The sequence below is a fragment of the Somniosus microcephalus genome, unplaced genomic scaffold (assembly GCF_052327205.1).
Source record: "Somniosus microcephalus isolate GS21.2 unplaced genomic scaffold, FLI_Smic_1.0 unresolved_chr1, whole genome shotgun sequence".
Lineage (NCBI taxonomy): Eukaryota > Metazoa > Chordata > Chondrichthyes > Squaliformes > Somniosidae > Somniosus > Somniosus microcephalus.
The window spans coordinates 69,210,386-69,233,191 of record NW_028225179.1 but is presented as its reverse complement, the minus strand read 5'-3'; the positions used below and the strand labels follow the sequence as shown (position 1 = coordinate 69,233,191).

The window sequence follows — 22,806 nt, the reverse complement described above, 5'->3', positions numbered from 1 at the left end:
AACTGCCCCTCCGACAGTGCAGCGCTCCCTCAGTACTGCCACTCCAACAGTGCGGCGCTACCTCAGTACTGCCCCTCCGACAATGCGGCACTCCCTCAGTACTGCCCCTCCACCAGTGCAGCACTCCCTCAGCACTGCCCCTCCGATAGTGCAGCGCTCCCTCAGTACTGCCCCTTCGACAGTGCAGCGCTCCCTCAGCACTGTCCCTCCGACAGTGCGGCGCTCCCTCAGTACTGCACCTCCAACAGTGCAGCGCTCCCTCAGTACTGCACCTCTGACAGTGCGGCGCTCTCTCAGTACTGCCCGTCCGACAGGGCAGCACTCCCTCAGTACTGCCCCTCCGACAGTGCAGCACTCCCTCAGTACTGCACCTCCGACAGTGCGGCGCTCCCTCAGTACTGCCCCTCCGACAGTGCAGCACTCCCTCAGTACTGCCCCTCCAACAGTGCGGCACTCCCTCAGTACTGTCCCTCCGACAGTGCAGCACTCCCTCAGTATTGCCCCTCCAACAGTGCAACGCCCCCTCAGTACTGACCCTCCGACAGTGCAGCAATCCCTCAGTACTGCCCCTCCGACAATGGGGCGCTCCCTCACTACTGACCCTCCGACAGTGCGGCGCTCCCTCACTACTGACCCTCCGACAGTGCGGCGCTCCCTCAGTACTGCCCGTCCGACAGTGCAGCGCTCTCTCAGTACTTCCCCTCCGACAGTGCGGCGCTCCCTCAGTACTGCCCCTCCAACAGTGCGGCATTCCCTCAGTACTGTCCCTCCGACAGTGCAGCACTCCCTCAGTACTGTCCCTCCGACAGTGCAGCGCTCTCTCAGTACTTCCCCTCCGACAGTACGGCGCTCCCTCAGTACTGCCCCTCCGACAGTGCAGCGCTCTCTCAGTACTTCCCCTCCGACAGTGCAGCGCTCTCTCAGTACTGCCCCTCCGACAGTGCAGCGCTCCCTCAGTACTGCCCCTCCGACAGTACGGCGCTCCCTCAGTACTGCCCCTCCGACAGTGTGGCGCCCCCTCAGTACTGCCCCTCCAACAGTGCGGCATTCCCTCAGTACTGTCCCTCCGACAGTGCAGCATTCCTCAGTATTGCCCCTCCAACAGTGCAGCACTCCCGCAGTACTGCTCCTCTGACAGTGCAGCTCTCCCTCAGTACTGCCCCTCCAACAGTGCGGCACTCCCTCAGTACTGCCACTCCGAAAGTGCAGCGCTCCCTCAGTACTGCCCCTCCGACAGAGCAGCACGCCATCAGTACTGCCCTTCCAACAGGGCAGCACGCCCTCAGTACTGCCCTTCCGACACTGCGGCGCTCCCTCAGTACTGCCACTCCGACAGTGCGGAGCTCCCTCAGTACTGCACCTCTGACAGTGCTGCGCTCCCTCAGCACTGCCCCTTCGTCAGTGCAGCGCTCCCTCAGTACTGCTCCTCCGACAATGCGGCGCTCCCTCAGCACTGCCCCTCCGACAGTGCAGCGCTCCCTCAGTATTGGCCCTCCGAAAGTGCCGCGCTCCCTCAGTACCCGCCCCTCCGACAGTGCAGCGCTCCCTCAGTACTGCACCTCCGACAGTGCAGCGCTCCCTCAGTACTGCCCCTCTGACAGTGCAGCGCTCCCGCAGTACTGCCCCTCCCACAGTGCGGCACTCCCTCAGCACTGTCCCTCCGACAGTGCAGTGCTTCCTCAGTACTGCACCTCCAACAGTGCAGCGCTCTCTCAGTACTGCACCTCCGACAGTTTAGCAATCCCTCAGTACTGCCCCTCCTACAGTGCGGCGGTCCCTCAGTACTGCCCCTCTGACAGTGCAGCGCTCCCTCGGTACAGCCCTCCGACAGTGCGGTATTCAGTCAGTACTGCCCCTTCGACGGTCCAGCGCTCCCTCAGTACTGCCTCTCCGACAAAGTGCCGCTCCCTCAATACTGCCCCTCAAACAGTGTAGGGCACCCTCAGTACTGCCCCTCCGACAATGCGCCGCTCACTCAATACTGCCCCTCCGACAGTCCGGGGCTCCCTCAGTACTGCCCTTCCGACAGTGCAGCATTCACTCAGTACTGCCCCTTCGACAGTGTTGCCCTCCCTCAGTACTGCCCTTCCGACAGTGCAGCGCTCCCTCAGTACTGCCCCTCTGACAGTGCAACGCTCCCTCAGTACTGCCCCTCTGACAGTGCGGCGCTCCCTCAGAACTGCCCCTCCGACAGTGCAGCGCTCCCTCAGTACTGCCCCTCCGACAATGCGGTACTCCCTCAGTACTGCCCCTCCACCAGTGCAGCACTCCCTCAGCACTGTCCCTCCGACAGTGCAGCGCTCCCTCAGTACTGCCCCTTCGACAGTGCAGCACTCCCTCAGCACTGTCCCTCTGACAGTGCGGCGCTCCCTCAGTACTGCACCTGCGACAGTGCAGCGCACCCTCAGCACTGCCCCTTCGTCAGTGCAGCGCTCCCTCAGTACTGCCCCTCCGACAATGTGGAGCTCCCTCAGTACTGCCCCTCCGACAGTGCAGTGCTCCCTCAGCACTGCCCCTCCGACAGTGCAGCGCTCCCTTAGCACTGCCCCTCCGACAGTGCAGCGCTCCCTCAGCACTGCCCCTCCGACAGTGCAGCGCTCCCTCAGTACTGCCCTTCCGACAGTGCAGCGCTCCCTCAGTACTGCCCCTCTGACAGTGCGGCGCTCCCTCAGAACTGCCCCTCCGACAGTGCAGCGCTCCCTCAGTACTGCCACTCCAACAGTGCGGCGCTACCTCAGTACTGCCCCTCCGACAATGCGGCACTCCCTCAGTACTGCCCCTCCACCAGTGCAGCACTCCCTCAGCACTGCCCCTCCGATAGTGCAGCGCTCCCTCAGTACTGCCCCTTCGACAGTGCAGCGCTCCCTCAGCACTGTCCCTCCGACAGTGCGGCGCTCCCTCAGTACTGCACCTCCAACAGTGCAGCGCTCCCTCAGTACTGCACCTCTGACAGTGCGGCGCTCTCTCAGTACTGCCCGTCCGACAGTGCAGCACTCCCTCAGTACTGCCCCTCCGACAGTGCAGCACTCCCTCAGTACTGCACCTCCGACAGTGCGGCGCTCCCTCAGTACTGCCCCTCCGACAGTGCAGCACTCCCTCAGTACTGCCCCTCCAACAGTGCGGCACTCCCTCAGTACTGTCCCTCCGACAGTGCAGCACTCCCTCAGTATTGCCCCTCCAACAATGCAGCGCCCCCTCAGTACTGACCCTCCGACAGTGCAGCAATCCCTCAGTACTGCCCCTCCGACAATGGGGCGCTCCCTCACTACTGACCCTCCGACAGTGCGGCGCTCCCCCAGTACTGCCCCTCTGACAGTGCAGCACTCCCTCAGTACAGCCCTCCAACAGTGGGGCACTCGCTCAGTACTGCCCCTCTGACAATGCGGCGCTCTCTCAGTACTGCCCCTCTGAAAGTGCAGCACTCCCTCAGTACCGCCCCTCCGACAGTGCATCGCTTCCTCAGTAATCCCCCTCCGAAAATGCGCCGCTCCCTCAGTATTGCCCCTCCGACAGTGCAGGGCTCCCTCAGTACTGCCCCTCCACCAGTGCAGCACTCCCTCAGCACTGCCCCTCCGACAGTGCAGCGCTCCCTCAGTACTGCCCCTTTAACAGTGCAGCGCTCCCTTAGCACTGTCCCTCTGACAGTGCGGCGCTCCCTCAGTACTGCACCTCCGACGGTGCAGCGCACCCTCAGCACTGCCCCTTCGTCAGTGCAGCGCTCCCTCAGTACTGCCCCTCCGACAATGCGGCGCTCCCTCAGCACTGCCCCTCCGACAGTGCAGCGCTCCCTCAGTATTGGCCCTCCGAAAGTGCCGCGCTCCCTCAGTACCGCCCCTCCGACAGTGCAGCGCTCCCTCAGTACTGCACCTCCGACAGTGCAGCGCTCCCTCAGTACTGCCCCTCTGACAGTGCAGCGCTCCCTCAGTACAGCCCTCCGACAGTGCGGTATTCAGTCAGTACTGCCCCTTCGACGGTGCAGCGCTCCCTCAGTACAGCCTCTCCGACAAAGCGCCGCTCCCTCAATACTGCCCCTCAAACAGTGTAGGGCACCCTCAGTACTGCCCCTCCGACAATGCGCCGCTCACTCAATACTGCCCCTCCGGCAGTCCGGGGCTCCCTCAGTACTGCCCTTCCGACAGTGCAGCATTCACTCAGTACTGCCCCTTCGACAGTGTTGCCCTCCCTCAGTACTGCCCTTCCGACAGTGCAGCGCTCCCTCAGTACTGCCCCTCTGACAGTGCAACGCTCCCTCAGTACTGCCCCTCTGACAGTGCGGCGCTCCCTCAGAACTGCCCCTCCGACAGTGCAGCGCTCCCTCACTACTGCCCCTCCGACAATGCGGTACTCCCTCAGTACTGCCCCTCCACCAGTGCAGCACTCCCTCAGCACTGTCCCTCCGACAGTGCAGCGCTCCCTCAGTACTGCCCCTTCGACAGTGCAGCGCTCCCTCAGCACTGTCCCTCTGACAGTGCGGCGCTCCCTCAGTACTGCACCTGCGACAGTGCAGCGCACCCTCAGCACTGCCCCTTCGTCAGTGCAGCGCTCCCTCAGTACTGCCCCTCCGACAATGTGGAGCTCCCTCAGTACTGCCCCTCCGACAGTGCAGTGCTCCCTCAGCACTGCCCCTCCGACAGTGCAGCGCTCCCTTAGCACTGCCCCTCCGACAGTGCAGCGCTCCCTCAGCACTGCCCCTCCGACAGTGCAGCGCTCCCTCAGTACTGCCCTTCCGACAGTGCAGCGCTCCCTCAGTACTGCCCCTCTGACAGTGCGGCGCTCCCTCAGAACTGCCCCTCCGACAGTGCAGCGCTCCCTCAGTACTGCCACTCCAACAGTGCGGCGCTACCTCAGTACTGCCCCTCCGACAATGCGGCACTCCCTCAGTACTGCCCCTCCACCAGTGCAGCACTCCCTCAGCACTGCCCCTCCGATAGTGCAGCGCTCCCTCAGTACTGCCCCTTCGACAGTGCAGCGCTCCCTCAGCACTGTCCCTCCGACAGTGCGGCGCTCCCTCAGTACTGCACCTCCAACAGTGCAGCGCTCCCTCAGTACTGCACCTCTGACAGTGCGGCGCTCTCTCAGTACTGCCCGTCCGACAGGGCAGCACTCCCTCAGTACTGCCCCTCCGACAGTGCAGCACTCCCTCAGTACTGCACCTCCGACAGTGCGGCGCTCCCTCAGTACTGCCCCTCCGACAGTGCAGCACTCCCTCAGTACTGCCCCTCCAACAGTGCGGCACTCCCTCAGTACTGTCCCTCCGACAGTGCAGCACTCCCTCAGTATTGCCCCTCCAACAGTGCAGCGCCCCCTCAGTACTGACCCTCCGACAGTGCAGCAATCCCTCAGTACTGCCCCTCCGACAATGGGGCGCTCCCTCACTACTGACCCTCTGACAGTGCGGCGCTCCCTCACTACTGACCCTCCGACAGTGCGGCGCTCCCTCAGTACTGCCCGTCCGACAGTGCAGCGCTCTCTCAGTACTTCCCCTCCGACAGTGCGGCGCTCCCTCAGTACTGCCCCTCCAACAGTGCGGCATTCCCTCAGTACTGTCCCTCCGACAGTGCAGCACTCCCTCAGTACTGTCCCTCCGACAGTGCAGCGCTCTCTCAGTACTTCCCCTCCGACAGTACGGCGCTCCCTCAGTACTGCCCCTCCGACAGTGCAGCGCTCTCTCAGTACTTCCCCTCCGACAGTGCAGCGCTCTCTCAGTACTGCCCCTCCGACAGTGCAGCGCTCCCTCAGTACTGCCCCTCCGACAGTACGGCGCTCCCTCAGTACTGCCCCTCCGACAGTGTGGCGCCCCCTCAGTACTGCCCCTCCAACAGTGCGGCATTCCCTCAGTACTGTCCCTCCGACAGTGCAGCATTCCTCAGTATTGCCCCTCCAACAGTGCAGCACTCCCGCAGTACTGCTCCTCTGACAGTGCAGCACTCCCTCAGTACTGCCCCTCCAACAGTGCGGCACTCCCTCAGTACTGCCACTCCGAAAGTGCAGCGCTCCCTCAGTACTGCCCCTCCGACAGAGCAGCACGCCATCAGTACTGCCCTTCCAACAGGGCAGCACGCCCTCAGTACTGCCCTTCCGACACTGCGGCGCTCCCTCAGTACTGCCACTCCGACAGTGCGGAGCTCCCTCAGTACTGCACCTCTGACAGTGCTGCGCTCCCTCAGCACTGCCCCTTCGTCAGTGCAGCGCTCCCTCAGTACTGCTCCTCCGACAATGCGGCGCTCCCTCAGCTCTGCCCCTCCGACAGTGCAGCGCTCCCTCAGTATTGGCCCTCCGAAAGTGCCGCGCTCCCTCAGTACCGCCCCTCCGACAGTGCAGCGCTCCCTCAGTACTGCACCTCCGACAGTGCAGCGCTCCCTCAGTACTGCCCCCTCTGACAGTGCAGCGCTCCCGCAGTACTGCCCCTCCCACAGTGCGGCACTCCCTCAGCACTGTCCCTCCGACAGTGCAGTGCTTCCTCAGTACTGCACCTCCAACAGTGCAGCGCTCTCTCAGTACTGCACCTCCGACAGTTTAGCAATCCCTCAGTACTGCCCCTCCTACAGTGCGGCGGTCCCTCAGTACTGCCCCTCTGACAGTGCAGCGCTCCCTCGGTACAGCCCTCCGACAGTGCGGTATTCAGTCAGTACTGCCCCTTCGACGGTGCAGCGCTCCCTCAGTACTGCCTCTCCGACAAAGTGCCACTCCCTCAATACTGCCCCTCAAACAGTGTAGGGCACCCTCAGTACTGCCCCTCCGACAATGCGCCGCTCACTCAATACTGCCCCTCCGACAGTCCGGGGCTCCCTCAGTACTGCCCTTCCGACAGTGCAGCATTCACTCAGTACTGCCCCTTCGACAGTGTTGCCCTCCCTCAGTACTGCCCTTCCGACAGTGCAGCGCTCCCTCAGTACTGCCCCTCTGACAGTGCAACGCTCCCTCAGTACTGCCCCTCTGACAGTGCGGCGCTCCCTCAGAACTGCCCCTCCGACAGTGCAGCGCTCCCTCAGTACTGCCCCTCCGACAATGCGGTACTCCCTCAGTACTGCCCCTCCACCAGTGCAGCACTCCCTCAGCACTGTCCCTCCGACAGTGCAGCGCTCCCTCAGTACTGCCCCTTCGACAGTGCAGCGCTCCCTCAGCACTGTCCCTCTGACAGTGCGGCGCTCCCTCAGTACTGCACCTGCGACAGTGCAGCGCACCCTCAGCACTGCCCCTTCGTCAGTGCAGCGCTCCCTCAGCACTGCCCCTCCGATAGTGCAGCGCTCCCTCAGTACTGCCCCTTCGACAGTGCAGCGCTCCCTCAGCACTGTCCCTCCGACAGTGCGGCGCTCCCTCAGTACTGCACCTCCAACAGTGCAGCGCACCCTCAGCACTGCCCCTTCGTCAGTGCAAGCGCTCCCTCAGCACTGCCCCTCCGATAGTGCAGCGCTCCCTCAGTACTGCCCCTTCGACAGTGCAGCGCTCCCTCAGCACTGTCCCTCCGACAGTGCGGCGCTCTCTCAGTACTGCCCGTCCGACAGTGCAGCACTCCCTCAGTACTGCCCCTCTGACAGTGCGGCGCTCCCTCAGAACTGCCCCTCCGACAGTGCAGCGCTCCCTCAGTACTGCCCCTCCGACAATGCGGTACTCCCTCAGTACTGCCCCTCCACCAGTGCAGCACTCCCTCAGCACTGTCCCTCCGACAGTGCAGCGCTCCCTCAGTACTGCCCCTTCGACAGTGCAGCGCTCCCTCAGCACTGTCCCTCTGACAGTGCGGCGCTCCCTCAGTACTGCACCTGCGACAGTGCAGCGCACCCTCAGCACTGCCCCTTCGTCAGTGCAGCGCTCCCTCAGCACTGCCCCTCCGATAGTGCAGCGCTCCCTCAGTACTGCCCCCTTCGACAGTGCAGCGCTCCCTCAGCACTGTCCCTCCGACAGTGCGGCGCTCCCTCAGTACTGCACCTCCAACAGTGCAGCGCTCCCCTCAGTACTGCACCTCTGACAGTGCGGCGCTCTCTCAGTACTGCCCGTCCGACAGTGCAGCACTCCCTCAGTACTGCCCCTCCGACAGTGCAGCACTCCCCTCAGTACTGCACCTCCGACAGTGCGGCGCTCCCTCAGTACTGCCCCTCCGACAGTGCAGCACTCCCTCAGTACTGCCCCTCCAACAGTGCGGCACTCCCTCAGTACTGTCCCTCCGACAGTGCAGCACTCCCTCAGTATTGCCCCTCCAACAGTGCAGCGCCCCCTCAGTACTGACCCTCCGACAGTGCAGCAATCCCTCAGTACTGCCCCTCCGACAATGGGGCGCTCCCTCACTACTGACCCTCCGACAGTGCGGCGCTCCCCCAGTACTGCCCCTCTGACAGTGCAGCACTCCCTCAGTACAGCCCTCCAACAGTGGGGCACTCGCTCAGTACTGCCCCTCTGACAATGCGGCGCTCTCTCAGTACTGCCCCTCTGAAAGTGCAGCACTCCCTCAGTACCGCCCCCTCCGACAGTGCATCGCTTCCCTCAGTAATCCCCCTCCGAAAATGCGCCGCTCCCTCAGTATTGCCCCTCCGACAGTGCAGGGCTCCCTCAGTACTGCCCCTCCACCAGTGCAGCACTCCCTCAGCACTGCCCCTCCGACAGTGCAGCGCTCCCTCAGTACTGCCCCTTTAACAGTGCAGCGCTCCCTTAGCACTGTCCCTCTGACAGTGCAGCGCTCCCTCAGTACTGCACCTCCGACGGTGCAGCGCACCCTCAGCACTGCCGCTTCGTCAGTGCAGCGCTCCCTCAGTACTGCCCCTCCGACAATGCGGCGCTCCCTCAGCACTGCCCCTCCGACAGTGCAAGCGCTCCCTCAGTATTGGCCCTCCGAAAGTGCCGCGCTCCCTCAGTACCCGCCCCTCCGACAGTGCAGCGCTCCCCTCAGTACTGCACCTCCGACAGTGCAGCGCTCCCCTCAGTACTGCCCCTCTGACAGTGCAGCGCTCCCTCAGTACTGCACCTCCGACAGTGCCAGCGCTCTCTCAGTACTGCACCTCCGACAGTGTAGCAATCCCTCAGTACTGCCCCTCCAACAGTGCGGCGGTCCCTCAAGTACTGCCCCTCTGACAGTGCAGCGCTCCCCTCGGTACAGCCCTCCGACAGTGCGGTATTCAGTCAGTACTGCCCCTCCGACAGTGCGGCGCTCCCTCAGTACTGCCCCTCCGACAGTGCGGCGCTCTCTCAGTTCAGCCCTCCGACAGTGCGGCACTCCCTCAGTACTGACCCACCGACAGAGCGGCGCACCCTCAGTACTGCCCCTCTGAAAGTGCAGCGCTCCCTCAGTACCCGCCCCTCCGACAGTACGGCGCTCACTCAGTGCTGACCCTCCGACAGTGCAGCGCTCCCTCAGTACAGCCCCTCCGACAGTGCAGTGCTCACTCAGGACTGCCCCTCTGACAGTGCAGCGCTCCCTCAGTACTGCCCCTCCGACAGTGCAGCACTCCCTCAGTACTGCACCTCCGACAGTGCAGCACTACCCTCAGTACTGCCCCTCTGACAATGCGGCGCTCCCTCACTGCTGACCGTCCGACAGTGCAGTGCTCCCTCAGTACTGCCCCTCCGACAGTGCAGCGCTCCCTCAGTACTGCCCCTCCGACAGTGCAGCACTCCCTCAGTACTGCCCCCTCTGACAGTGCGGCACTTCCTCAGTACTGACCCTCCAACATTGCGGCGCTCCCCTCAGTACTGCCCCCTCTGACAGTGCAGCGCTCCCTCAGTACCCGCCCCCTCTGACAGTACGTCGCTCCCCTCAGTACTGACGCTCCGACAATGCGCCGCTCCCTCAGTATTGCCCCCTCCGACAGTGCAGGGCTTCCTCAGTACTGCCGCTCCGACAGTGCAGCGCTCCCTCAGTACTGCCCCTCTGACAGACAGTGCAGCGCTCCCTCAGTACTGCCCCTCTGACAGTGCAGCGCTCCCTCAGAACTGCCCCTCCGACAATGCAGCACTCCCTCTGCACTGCCCCTCCGACAGTGCAGCACTCCCTCAGTACTGCCCCTTCGGCAGTGCAGCACTCCCTCAGTACTGCCCCTCTGACAGTGCGGCGCTCCCTCAGAACTGCCCCTCCGACAGTGCAGCGCTCCCTCAGCACTGCCACTCCAACAGTGCGGCGCTACCTCAGTACTGCCCCTCCGACAATGTGGCACTCCCTCAGTACTGCCCCTCCACCAGTGCAGCACTCCCTCAGCACTGCCCCTCCGACAGTGCAGCGCTCCCTCAGTACTGCCCCTTCGACAGTGCAGTGCTCCCTCAGCACTGTCCCTCCGACAGTGCGGCGCTCCCTCAGTACTGCCCCTCCTACAGTGCAGCGCTCCCTCAGTACTGCACCTCCGACAGTGCAGCGCTCCCTCAGTACTGCACCTCTGACAGTGCGGCGCTCTCTCAGTACTGCCCCTCCGACAGTGCGGCGCTCCCTCAGTGCTGCCCCTCCGACAGTGAAGCACTCCCTCAGCACTGCACCTCTGACAGTGCGGCGCTCCCTCAGTACTGCTCCTCCGACAGTGCGGCGCACCCTCAGTACTGCCCCTCCGACAGTGCAGCACTCCCTCAGTACTGCACTTCTGACAGTGCGGCGCTCCCTCAGTACAGCCCCTCCGACAGTGCAGCGCTCCCTCAGTACTGACCCTCCGACAGTGCAGCGCCCCCTCAGTACTGACCCTCCGACAGTGCAGCACTCCCTCAGGACTGCCCCTCCAACAGTGCGGCACTCCCTCATTACTGTCCCTCCGACAGTGCAGCACTCCCTCAGTATTGCCCCTCCAACAGTGCAGCACTCCCTCAGTACTGCTTCTCTGACAGTGAAGCGTTCACTCAGTACTGCCTCGCCGACATTGTGGTGCTCCCTCAGTACTGCCTCTCCGAAAATGCGCCGCTCACTCAATACTGCCCCTCCGACAGTCCGGGGCTCCCTCAGTACTGCCCTTCCGACGATGCAGCGTTCACTCAGTACTGCCCCTCCGACAGTGTTGCCCTCCCTCAGCACTGCCCCTCCGACAGTGCAGAGCTCCCTCAGTACTGCCCTTCCGACAGTGCAGCGCTCCCTCAGTACTGCCCCTCTGATAGTGCGGTGCTCCCTCAGTACAGCCCCTCCGACAGTGCAGTGCTCACTCAGGACTGCCCCTCCGGCAGTGCAGCGCTCCCTCAGTACTGCCCCTCCGACAGTGCAGCACTCCCTCAGTACTGCCCCTCCGACAGTGCGGTGCTCCCTCAGTACAGCCCCTCCGACAGTGCAGTGCTCACTCAGGACTGCCCCTCCGACAGTGCAGCGCTCCCTCAGTACTGCCCCTCCGACAGTGCAGCACTCCCTCAGTACTGCACCTCCGACAGTGCAGCACTCCCTCAGTACTGCCCCTCCGACAATGCGGCGCTCCCTCACTGCTGACCGTCCGACAGTGCAGTGCTCCCTCAGTACTGACACACCGACAATGCGGCGCACCCTAAGTACAGCCCTCCGACAGTGCGGCACTTCCTCAGTACTGACCCTCCAACATTGCGGCGCTCCCTCAGTACTGCCCCTCTGACAGTGCAGCGCTCCCTCAGTACCGCCCCTCTGACAGTACGTCGCTCCCTCAGTACTGACGCTCCGACAATGCGCCACTCCCTCAGTATTGCCCCTCCGACAGTGCAGGGCTTCCTCAGTACTGCCGCTCCGACAGTGCAGCGTTCACTCAGTACTGCCTCTCCGACAGTGCGATGCTCCCTCAGTACTGCCCCTCCGGCAATGCGCCGCTCCCTCAATACTGCCCCTCCGACAGTGCAGGGCTCCCTCAGTACTGCCCCTCCGTCAATGCACACCCCCTCAATACTGCCCCTCCGACATTGCGGTTCTCCCTCAGAACTGCCTCTCTGACAGTGCAGCGCTCCCTCAGTACTGCCCTTCCGTCTGTGCAGCGCACCTTCAGTACTGCCTCACGGACAGTGTGGCGCTCCCTCATTACTGCCCCTCTGAGAGTGAAGCGCTCCCTCAGTACTGCCCCTCCAACATTGAAGCGCTCCCTCAGTACTGCCCATCCGACAGTGCTGCGCTCCCTCAGTACTGCCCTTCCGACAGTGCAGTGCTCCCTCAATACTGCCCCTCCAACAGAGCGGCGCTCCCTCAGCTACTGACCTTCCAACAGGGCAGAGCTCCCTCAGTATTTCCCCTCCGACAGTGCAGCGCTCCCTCAGTGCTGCCCCTCCGACAGTGCATGGCTCCCTCAGACTGCCCGCCGACAGTGTGGCTCTCCCTCAGTACTGCACCTCCGACAGTGCAGCACTCCCTCAGTAATGCCCCTCTGACAGTGCAACGTTCCCTCAGTACTGCCCCTCCGACAGTGCAGCACTCCCTCAGTACGGCCCCTCTGACAGTGCAGCACTCCCTCAGTACTGTCCCTCCGACAGTGCAGTGCTTCTTCAGTACTGCACCTCCGACAGTGCAGCGCTCCCTCAGTACTGCCCCTCCGACAGTGCAGCACTCCATCAGTACAGCCCTCCGAAAGTGCGGCACTCCCTCAGTACAGTCCCTCCAACAGTGCGGCGCTCCCTCAGTACTGCCCCTCCGACAGTGCAGTGCTTCCTCAGTACTGCACCTCCGACAGTGCAGCGCTCCCTCAGTACCGTCCCTCCGACAGTGCAGCACTCCATCAGTACAGCCCTCCGACAGTGCGGCACTCCCTCAGTACTGCCCCTTCGACGGTGCAGCGCTCCCTCAGTACTGCCTCTCCGACAAAGCGCCGCTCCCTCAATACTGCCCCTCCAACAGTGCAGGGTTCACTCAGTACTGGCTTTCCGACAGTGCGGTGATCTCTCAGTTCTGCCCCTCTGACAATGCGCTGCTCCCTCAGTACTGCCCCACCGACAGTGCGGCGCTCCCTCAGTGCTGCCCCTTCAACGGTGCAGCACTCCCTCAGTACTGCCCCTCCGACAATGTGGCGCTCCCTCACCACTGACCCTCCGACAGTGCGGCGCTCCCTCAGTACTGCCCCTCTGACAGTGCAGCACTCCCTCAGTACAGCCCTCCGACAGTGGGGCACTCCCTCAGTACTGCCCCTCTGACAGTGCGGCGCTCTCTCAGTACTGGCCCTCTGAAATGCAGCGCTCCCTCAGTACCGCCCCTCCGACAGTGCGTCGCTTCCTCAGTACTCCCCCTCCGAAAATGCGCCGCTCCCTCAGTATTGCCCCTGCGACAGTGCAGGGCTCCCTCAGTACTGCCCCTCCGACAGTGCAGCGTTCACTCAGTACTGCCCCTCCGACAATGCGCCGCTCACTCAATACTGCCCCTCCGACAGTCCGGGGCTCCCTCAGTACTGCCCTTCCGACAGTGCAGCGTTCACTCAGTACTGCCCCTCCGACAGTGTTGCCCTCCCTCAGCACTGCCCCTCTGACAGTGCAGCGCTCCCTCAGAACTGCCCCTCCGACAATGCAGCACTCCCTCTGCACTGCCCCTCCGACAGTGCAGCACTCCCTCAGTACTGCCCCTTCGACAGTGCAGCGCTCCCTCAGCACTGTCCCTCTGTCAGTGCAGCGCTCCCTCAGTACTGCCCCTCCGACAATGTGGCGCTCCCTCAGCACTGCCCCTCCGATAGTGCAGCGCTCCCTCAGTACTGCCCTTCCGACAGTGCAGCACTCCCTCAGTACTGCCCCTCTGACAGTGCGGCGCTCCCTCAGAACTGCCCCTCCGACAGTGCAGCGCTCCCTCAGTACTGCCCCTCTGACAGTGCAGCGCTCCCTCAGCACTGCCACTCCAACAGTGCGGCGCTACCTCAGTACTGCCCCTCCGACAATGCGGCACTCCCTCAGTACTGCCCCTCTGACAGTGCAGCGCTCCCTCAGCACTGCCACTCCAACAGTGCGGCGCTACCTCAGTACTGCCCCTCCGACAGTGCAGCGCTCCCGCAGTACTGCCCCTCTGACAGTGCAGCACTCCCTCAGCACTGTCCCTCCGACAGTGCAGTGCTTCCTCAGTACCGCACCTCCGACAGCGCAGCGCTCTCTCAGTACTGCACCTCCGGCAGTGTAGCAATCCCTCAGTACTGCCCCTCCTACAGTGCGGCGGTCCCTCAGTACTGCCCCTCTGACAGTGCAGCGCTCCCTCGGTACAGCCCTCCGACAGTGCGGTATTCAGTCAGTACTGCCCCTCCGACAGTGAGGCGCTCCCTCAGTACTGCCCATCCGACAGTGCGGCGCTCTCTCAGTTCAGCCCTCCGACAGTGCGGCACTCCCTCAGTACTGACCCTCCGACAGAGCGGCGCACCCTCAGTACTGCCCCTCTGAAAGTGCAGCGCTCCCTCAGTACCCGCCCCTCCGACAGTGCGGCGCTCACTCAGTGCTGACCCTCCGACAGTGCAGCGCTCCCTCAGTACTGCCCCTCCGACAGTGCAGCACTCCCTCAGTACTGCACCTCCGACAGTGCAGCACTCCCTCAGTACTGCCCCTCCGACAATGCGGCGCTCCCTCACTGCTGACCGTCCGACAGTGCAGTGCTCCCTCAGTACTGACACGCCGACAATGCGGCGCACCCTCAGTACAGCCCTCCGACAGTGCGGCACTCCCTCAGTACTGACCCTCCAACATTGCGGCGCTCCCTCAGTACTGCCCCTCTGACAGTGCAGCGCTCCCTCAGTACCACCCCTCTGACAATACGTCGCTCCCTCAGTACTGACCATCCGACAATGCGCCGCTCCCTCAGTATTGTCCCTCCGACAGTGCAGGGCTTCCTCAGTACTGCCGCTCCGACAGTGCAGCGTTCACTCAGTACTGCCTCTCCGACAGTGCGATGCTCCCTCAGTACTGCCCCTCCGGCAATGCGCACCCCCTCAATACTGCCCCTCCGACATTGCGGTTCTCCCTCAGAACTGCCACTCTGACAGTGCAGCGCTCCCTCAGTACTGCCCTTCCGACTGTGCAGCGCACCTTCAGTACTGCCTCACCGACAGTGTGGCGCTCCCTCATTACTGCCCCTCTGAGAGTGAAGCGCTCCCTCAGTACTGCCCCTCCAACATTGAAGCGCTCCCTCAGTACTGCCCATCCGACAGTGCTGCACTCCCTCAGTACTGCCCTTCCGACAGTGCAGTGCTCCCTAAATACTGCCCATCCAACAGAGCGGCGCTCCCTCAGCTACTGACCTTCCAACAGGGCAGAGCTCCCTCAGTATTTCCCCTCCGACAGTGCAGCGCTCCCTCAGTGCTGCCCCTCCGACAGTGCATGGCTCCCTCAGACTGCCCGCCGACAGTGTGGCTCTCCCTCAGTACTGCACCTCCGACAGTGCAGTGCTCCCTCAGTAATGCCCCTCTGACAGTGCAACGTTCCCTCAGTACTGCCACTCCGACAGTGCAGCACTCACTCAGTACGCCCCCTCTGATAGTGCAGCACTCCCTCAGTACTGTCCCTCCGACAGTGCAGTGCTTCCTCAGTACTGCACCTCCGACAGTGCAGCGGTCCCTCAGTACTGCCCCTCCTACAGTGCAGCACTCCATCAGTACAGCCCTCCGACAGTGCGGCACTCCCTCAGTACAGTCCCTCCAACAGTGCGGCGCTCCCTCAGTACTGCCCCTCCGACAGTGCAGCACTCCATCAGTACAGCCCTCCGACAGTGCGGCACTCCCTCAGTACTGCCCCTTCGACGGTGCAGCGCTCCCTCAGTACTGCCTCTCCGACAAAGCGCCGCTCCCTCAATACTGCCCCTCCAACAGTGTAGGGCACCCTCAGTACTGCCCCTCCGACAGTGCAGCGTTCACTCAGTACTGGCTTTCCGACAGTGCGGTGATCTCTCAGTTCTGCCCCTCCGACAATGCGCCGCTCCCTCAATACTGCCCCTCCGACAGTGTAGGGCTCCCTCAGTACTGCTCCTCCGACAGTGCAGGGCTCCCTCAGTACTGCCCCTCCGACAGAGCAGCGTTCACTCAGTACTGCCTCTCCGACAGTGTGGTGCTCCCTCAGTACTGCCCCTCCGACAATGCGCCGCTCACTCAATACTGCCCCTCCGACAGTCCGGGGCTCCCTCAGTACTGCCCTTCCGACAGTGCAGCGTTCACTCAGTACTGCCCCTCCAACAGTGTTGCCCTCCCTCAGCACTGCCCCTCCGACAGTGCAGCGCTCCCTCAGTACTGCCCTTCCGACAGTGCAGCGCTCCCTCAGTACTGCCCCTCTGACAGTGCGGCGCTCCCTCAGAACTGCCCCTCCGACAGTGCAGCGCTCCCTCAGTACTGCCACTCCAACATTGCGGCGCTCCCCTCAGTACTGCCCCTCTGACAATGCGGCACTCCCTCAGTACTGCCCCCCCACCAGTGCAGCACTCCCTCAGCACTGCCCCTCCGACAGTGCAGCGCTCCCTCAGTACTGCCCCTTCGACAGTGCAGCGCTCCCTCAGCACTGTCCCTCTGACAGTGCGGCGCTCCCTCAGTACTGCACCTCCGACAGTGCAGCGCTCCCTCAGTACTGCCCCTCTGACAGTGCGGCGCTCCCTCAGAACTGCCCCTCCGACAGTGCAGCACTCCCTCAGTACTGCTCCTCTGACAGTGCAGCTCTCCCTCAGTACTGCCCCTCCAACAGTGCGGCACTCCCTCAGTACTGCCACTCCGAAAGTGCTGCGCACCCTCAGTACTGCCCCTCCGACAGTGCAGCAGTCCCTCAGTACTGTCCCTCCGACAGTGCAGCACTCCATCAGTACTGCCCCTCCAACATGGCAGCACGCCCTCAGTACTGCCCTTCCGACAGTGCGGCGCTCCCTCAGTACTGTCACTCCGACAGTGCAGAGCTCCCTCAGTACTGCACCTCTGACAGTGCTGCGCTCCCTCAGTACTGCCCCTCCGACAGTGCAGCGCTCACTCAGCACTGCCCCTCTAACAGTGCGGCGCTCCCTCAGTACTGACCCTCCGATAGTGCAACGTTCCCTCAGTACTGCCCCTCCGATAGTGCAGCAACTCCCTCAGTACTGCCCCTCTGACAGTGCAGCGCTCACTCAGTCCTGCCCCTCCGACAGTGTAGCGCTCCCTCAGTACAGCCCCTCTGACAGTGCAGCACTCCCTCAGTATATCCCCTCCGACAGTGGGGCACTCCCTCAGTACTGACCCTCCGACAGTGCGTCGCTTCCTCAGTACTCCACCTCCGAAAATGCGCCCGCTCCTCAGTATTGCCCCTCCGACAGTGCAGGGCTCCCTCAGTACTGCCTCTCCGACAGTGTGGTGCTCCCTCAGTACTGCCCCTCCGACAATGCGCCGCTCCCTCAATACTGCTCCTCCGACAGTGCAGGGCTCCCTCAGTACTGCCCTTCCGACAGTGCAGCGTTCACTCAGTACTGCCCCTCCGACAGTGCAGCGCTACCTCAGCACTGCCCTTCCGACAGTGCAGCGCTCCCTCAGTACTGCCCCTCTGACAGTGCGGCGCTCCCTCAGTACTGCCACTCCGACAGTGCGGCGCTCCATCAGTACTGCACCTCCGACATTGCGGCACTCCCTCAGTACTGCCCCTCCACCAGTGCAGCGCTCCCTCAGCACTGCCCCTCCGACAGTGCAGCGCTCCCTCAGTACTGCCCCTTCGACAGTGCAGCGCTCCTCAGCACTGTCCCTCCGACAGTGCGGCGCTCCCTCAGTACTGCACCTCCGACAGTGCAGCGCTCCCTCAGCACTGCCCCTTCGTCAGTGCAGCGCTCCCTCAGTACTGCCCCTCCGACAATGCGGTGCTCCCTCAGTACTGCCCCTTCGACAGTGCGGTGCTCCCTCAGTACTGCACCTCCAACAATGCGGCGCTCCCTCATTACTGCCCCTCCGACAGTGCAGCGTTCACTCAGTACTCCCCCTCCGACAATGCGTCGCTCCTTCAGTACTGCCCCTCCGCCAGTGCGGTGCTCCCTCAGTACTGCCCCACCGACAGTGCGGCGCTCCCTCAGTACTGCCCCTCCGACAGAGCGGCGCTCCCTCAGTACTGTCCCTCCGACAGTGCAGCGCTCCCTCAGTACTGCACCTCTGACAGTGCAGCGCTTCCTCAGTACTGCACCTCTGACAGTGCGGCGCTCTCTCAGCACTGCCCCTCCGACAGTGCGGCGCTCCCTCAGTACTGCCCCTCCGACAGTGCAGCTCTCCCTCAGTACTGCCCCTCCGACAGTGCAGCACTCCCTCAGTACTGCCCCTCCGACAGTGCGGCGCTCCCTCAGTACTGCCCCTCCGACAGTGCAGCACTCCCTCAGTACTGACCCTCCGACAGTGCAGCGCCCCCTCAGTACTGACCCTCCGGCAGTGCAGCGCTCCCTCAGTACTGACCCTCCGACAGTGCAGCGCCTCCTCAGTACTGACCCTCCGACAGTGCAGCGCCCCCTCAGTACTGACCCTCCGACAGTGCAGCGCTCCCTCAGTACTGCACCTCTGACAGTGCGGCACTCCCTCAGTACTGACCCTCCGACAGTGCAGCGCTCCCTCAGTACTGCCCCTCTGACAGTGCAGCGCTCCCTCAGTACTGCACCTCTGACAGTGCGGCACTCCCTCAGTACTGACCCTCTGACAGTGCGGCACTCCCTCAGTACTGCCCCTCCGACAGTGCAGCACTCCCTCAGTACTGCACCTCTGACAGTGCGGCACTCCCTCAGTACTGACCCTCCGACAGTGCAGCGCCCCCTCAGTACTGACCCTCTGACAGTGCAGCACTCCCTCAGTACTGTCCCTCCGACAGTGCAGCGCTCCCTCAGCACTGACCCTCCGACAGTGCAGCACTCCCTCAGTACTGGGTACCAGAGAGTGTCGGCTTGGATTATGGGGCTTGAGTCTCTGGAGTGTGGGGGCCTCGAATCCATGACCTTCTGACTCAGAGGGGAGATATGCAGCAAAATGAGACAGTGCAGCAGGGTGAGAAGCTGCTGAGATCTGTGTTTTAACATCCCCGGCATCGCCAACGCCTCAAGCAAAGGCCTCTGTCTCTACCTTGATACAGTAGATATTTGTCTGCAGGCAAATAACACAGTCTGAAGTTTCCAGGAAGTTGATCTATTCATAGCTGTGGTTTCACAGACAGTGTGTTCAGTAATAAGGGGAGTGAGTCAGAGCAGTTGAGGGGGAGAGAGAGAGAGAGGAGGGAGGGGAGAGAGAGGGAGGGAGGAGAGAGAGGAGAGAGAGAGAGAGAGGGAGGGAGGGGAGAGAGAGGGAGGGAGGAGAGAGAGGAGAGAGAGAGAGAGAGGGAGGGAGCGAGGGAGAGCGGGGGAGGGAGAGAGGAGAGAGAGGGTGAGAGAGAGAGAGAGAGGGGAGAGAGAGGGAGGGAGAGAGGGAGAGGGGGATAGAGAGAGAGGGAGGGAGAAAGGGTGGGAGAGAGAGAGGGTAGGGGGCCGGAGAGAGAGAGAGAGAGAGAGAGAGCGAGGTGAGGGGGCCGGAGGGGGACGGAGAGAGAGGGAGAGAGAGATTGAGAGGGGTAGAGAGAGAGAGAGAGAGTGAGAGGAGGGAGAGAGAGAGGGAGAGATAGAGAGGAGAGAGAGAGGGAGAGAGACAGAGAGGGAGGGGAGTAGAGACACCAGGAGGGAGAGGGAAGGAGAGAGAGGGGGGAGGGGGGATGGAGAGAGGTAGGGAGAGAGGGAGGCAGGGGGAGAGAGAGGGTGGGAGAAAGAGAGAGGGAGAGAGATAGAGAGAGAGGGAGAGAGGAGGAGGGGAGGGAGAGAGAGAGAAAGGGTAGGGAGAGGGAGGGAGAAACAGAGAGGGAGGGAGAGGGTGAGAGAGGGGAGGGAGAGGGAGGGAGGAAGAGAGGGAGACTGGGAGGGAGATAGATGGAGTGAGGGGGGAAAGGGAGGGACAGAGAGAGGGGGAGGGGGAATGAGGGGGGAGGGAGGAAGAGAGGGGGAGAGGGAGGGAGGGAGCGAGAGGTAGAGACGGAGAGTGAATGGGAGGGAGAGTGAGAGGGAGGGAGAGGGAGGGGGAGACAGAGAGAGGTGGAGAGAGATGGAGAGAGAGGGGGAGTGAGAGAGAGGGAGAGAGACAGAGAGAGAGGGTGAGGGAGAGAGAGGGAGACAGGGGGAGAGGGAAAGTGAGGGGGAGGGAGAGAAAGGGAGAGGGAGAGATAGAGAGAGGGGGAGAGAGGGGGAGGGAGAGAGAGGGAGAGAGAGGGGGAGAGAGTGAGGGGGAGGGATAGAAAGGGAGAGGGAGAGATAGAGAGAGGGAGAGAGAGGGGGAGGGAGAGAGAGGGAGAGAGAGGGGGAGAGAGTGAGGGGGAGGGATAGAAAGGGAGAGGGAGAGATAGAGAGAGGGAGAGAGGGGGAGGGAGAGAGAGGGAGAGAGAGGGGGAGAGAGTAAAGGTGAGGGGGAGGAAGAAAGGAGGAGTGGAGGGAGAGAGAGGGGTCAGAGGGTTGTGAATCTTTGGAATTCTCTGCCCCAGAGGGCTGTGAATGCTGAGTCTTTGGGGGAAAAATTCAGTATCGCCCCGTTTGGGCCGCGATTATCGGCTGTGCGTAAAGTTTAGCGCCTGGCGCTAATCATCAGCTCCGACGGTAAACTTGTCTTTTATCACCCCTGGAGGTGATTGGAGGGCTAAATCAGGCGCTACACACCTGTCTTAAGGCGCTAGCGCCGAGGAGCGAGGGGCTACCTCAGAGCGCTGGCGAAGCTCAGGTGATGTCAGTCAGCAATGGAACACAGACACAATGGCGCCGGCCAGTTCTTAAAGGGGAGGGTCAATCTTGCTCTCCATCCACATCCTGCTCATTGCAGCCTTGAATCTAGGCCTGGAGAGACCTGTACATCAAATCTGCTGGAAAGAACAATGGAGAGGCCCAGGGAAAGAGCTCAGAGTGCAGCCCCCACAGTCTCTTCTAAATCGATACAAGGAAGGTCAAATCAAAATAAACCTGCAAAGTGCTGCTCAGTACCCAAAACTCTTCACACAGCGTTGAATCTCTCCAGAAGCCTCTCTCTCTCTCTCTCTCTCTCTCTCAGAATGCGTGGTGCAAAAATGTCACCGACAAAAAAAGGCAGGAAGCGGTCGCCTTTAAATAGCGCTCCCCCAGTCCCTTCCTGACTGCAAAACGCTCCCCTCAACCTGTCGTTGCTAGCGGCAGGCGGTAAGGCAGGGGGCGCCACTCAATATCCAGTCCAGGGCGCTACCGGGGCATTGCGCACTCAACTGATGTCATGATCTGCCGGCGCAGGAGATCATGGCGGTAGTGTTTAGCGCCACCGCAAAATGTCTAGTTAATTTAGCGAGCGGGGCAAACATCGCCGCGCCCGGGCGCTAGTTGATTTGCGCCCCATTAGCGCCCTCTTAAGGCGCTAACGGGAGGCGCAAACAACTGAATTTTTCCCCTTTGAGTATATTCAAGGCTGAGATCGATAGATTTTTGGACTTTAGGGGAATCGAGGGATATGGAGATCGGGCGGGAAAGTGGAGTTCAGGTCGATGATCAGCCATGATCTTATTGAATGGTGGAGCAGGCTCGAGGGGCCTTATGGCCTACTCCTGCTCCTATTTCTTATGTTCTTATGTTCTTATGTAGAGAGAGGGGAGGGAAAGAGGGAGAGAGGGGGTAGGGAGGAGGGGAAAGGGAGAGTGAGGGAGTGGGAGAGGGGAATTGAGGGGGAGGGAGGGAGTGAAAGAGGGATGTGAGGAGCTGGAGTAGGGGAGAGGCGGGGAGAGAGAATGAAATGTGAGAAACGGGAGAGAGGGATGAGAGGAGTAGGAGAGAGGGATGTGGGGAGCGGGACAGTGGCAGAGAGGGAATCGGGGAGTGGGAGAGGGAGAGAGGGATGTGAGGAGTAGGAGAGAGGGAATCGGGGAGTGGGAGAGGGAGAGAGGGATGTGAGGAGCAGGAGAGAGGGAATCGGGGAGTGGGAGAGGGAGAGAGGGATGTGAGGAGTAGGAGAGAGGGAATCGGGGAGTGGGAGAGGGAGAGAGGGATGTGAGGAGTAGGAGAGAGGGAATCGGGGAGTGGGAGAGGGAGAGAGGGATGTGAGGAGCAGGAGAGAGGGAATCGGGGAGTGGGAGAGGGAGAGAGGGATGTGAGGAGTAGGAGAGAGGGAATCGGGGAGTGGGAGAGGGAGAGAGGGATGTGAGGAGTAGGAGAGAGGGAATCGGGGAGTGGGAGAGGGAGAGAGGGATGTGAGGAGTAGGAGAGAGGGAATCGGGGAGCGGGAGAGGGAGAGAGGGATGTGAGGAGTAGGAGAGAGGGAATCGGGGAGTGGGAGAGGGAGAGAGGGATGTGAGGAGTAGGAGAGAGGGAATCGGGGAGTGGGAGAGGGGAGAGAGCGATGTGAGGAGTAGGAGAGAGGGAATCGGGGAGTGGGAGAGGGAGAGAGGGATGTGAGGAGTAGGAGAGAGGGAATCGGGGAGTGGGAGAGGGAGAGAGCGATGTGAGGAGTAGGAGAGAGGGAATCGGGGAGTGGGAGAGGGAGAGAGGGATGTGAGGAGCAGGAGAGAGGGAATCGGGGAGTGGGAGAGGGAGAGAGGGATTGTGGGGAGCGGGACAGTGGCAGAGAGGGAATCGGGGAGTGGGAGAGGGAGAGAGGGATGTGAGGAGTAGGAGAGAGGGAATCGGGGAGCGGGAGAGGGAGAGAGGGATGTGAGGAGTAGGAGAGAGGGAATCGGGGAGCGGGAGAGGGAGAGAGGGATGTGAGGAGTAGGAGAGAGGGAATCGGGGAGTGGGAGAGGGAGAGAGGGATGTGAGGAGTAGGAGAGAGGGAATCGGGGAGTGGGAGAGGGAGAGATTGATGTGAGGGGCAGACTCTGGCGATGTTTCTCACCCAGATCTGGGTCTTGGCGATGAGACGATCGCCTCCGTACCGCTGGCCTTTGTCAGAGGTGATCCGGTAATCGTGTTGCTCCCACAGGAGCACTCTCAGAGACTGGGCTCCATCCAGCTGCACATCGATC

The 22,806-nt window shown here is 62.3% G+C and overlaps 1 protein-coding gene across 4 annotated transcripts in view; it reads right to left on the bottom strand.

The window, feature by feature from the left end:
• The window catches only part of LOC147095467 (active breakpoint cluster region-related protein-like), a 334,266-nt gene that overhangs the window by 53,120 nt on the left and 258,340 nt on the right, over nt 1–22,806 (bottom strand). For 3 of the 4 annotated variants that reach the window (XM_085974613.1, XM_085974616.1, XM_085974612.1), the window contains exon 16: nt 22,677–22,806. This exon is cut by the window's right edge and continues 1 nt beyond it. The exons of the other annotated variant lie outside the window; for it this stretch is intronic. In XM_085974613.1, the coding sequence (XP_085830739.1) occupies nt 22,677–22,806 (130 nt within the window). The remainder of the gene's footprint in view (nt 1–22,676) is intronic. 4 annotated transcript variants of the gene reach the window in all.